General features: G+C 56.6%; 1 protein-coding gene across 1 annotated transcript in view; it reads right to left on the minus strand.

The window, feature by feature from the left end:
* Nucleotides 1-567: 567 nt before the first annotated feature.
* Nucleotides 568-891, minus strand: part of VDBG_04093 (cutinase transcription factor 1 beta) — a gene marked incomplete at both ends in the record, with an annotated part of 1,976 nt that continues 1,652 nt past the window's right edge. Inside the window, one exon of the mRNA XM_003006094.1 lies at nt 568-826. Coding sequence (XP_003006140.1) covers nt 568-826 — 259 coding nt within the window. The remainder of the gene's footprint in view (nt 827-891) is intronic.

Consider the following 891-nt stretch of genomic DNA (forward strand, 5'->3'; position numbering starts at 1 on the left):
ACACGACAGAGCTGTCGTCTACATCGTGACTCTTAGTGGGTCCGTCGTACCACTCTGGGTTGAAGACCTACCTCTGCCACCACAGCACTCGCAGTGCACATCACTGTTGAACGAGGTTCCAGAGTCAAAACATGATAAAAGGTCGCTCGGTCGGTGGTCAAGTTCATGGTATCTCATTATGAAGATCGGGCCCCTTCCAAAATCCACCAAATGTGCCTAACAATACCATGTATATATATATAGATGCCCAGCCATTGTTTAAACGCCGAGGCTCGAAGGCCCCCCCAAATGGCGACTTTTTGTCTGCCCCCAACGCCGATGTCATGAACATGCAAATCAGACAAACCCAACTCTCGAAAAAAGAAAGATGTGCAACTGAAAAACAAAACATTTATTTCGAGCCGAAAAGACCCCCGCACCAGACAGCCACCTCAGGGCGGCGGGCTGCCATCTCGGTCTTGGCCTTCACCCAGCCCCGGCCAGCTGCCCCAGTTTCATGGCATCCTGCATGCCTCCTTCCCCGAAAACGTTGGCCCACAAAGCCCCTCGTCAGAGTTGTTTCACGCCTCAGGCGGGAACTGCAGCCACTGGTCCATGTCGAGCTCCGGCCCGCCATGGCGTCCAGTCAATGTCATCCTGGCCCTGAAGGAAATCAAGGTCCAACAGCTCCGGCTCCTCGGATCCCTCGCTCGCGCTCGGGGTGAGTCCGCCCAGGGAGGACTCGAGGTCCTTGTCTGTCGATGGCGGAGACGCCGAGAGATCGAGGGCCGCCGCGTTGATGGTCTGCGGAAGCACCACGTTCGTGTTGTTCGTGGCCTTGCGCGACCTGGTTCGGCTTGGCAAAGAGGGCTTCTAGAAGAAGTCATGCAGGTCGCGTTCTCGGGCGGGGGC

This window comes from Verticillium alfalfae, genomic scaffold, assembly GCF_000150825.1.
Source record: "Verticillium alfalfae VaMs.102 supercont1.4 genomic scaffold, whole genome shotgun sequence".
NCBI classification, from domain to species: Eukaryota; Fungi; Ascomycota; class Sordariomycetes; order Glomerellales; family Plectosphaerellaceae; genus Verticillium; species Verticillium alfalfae.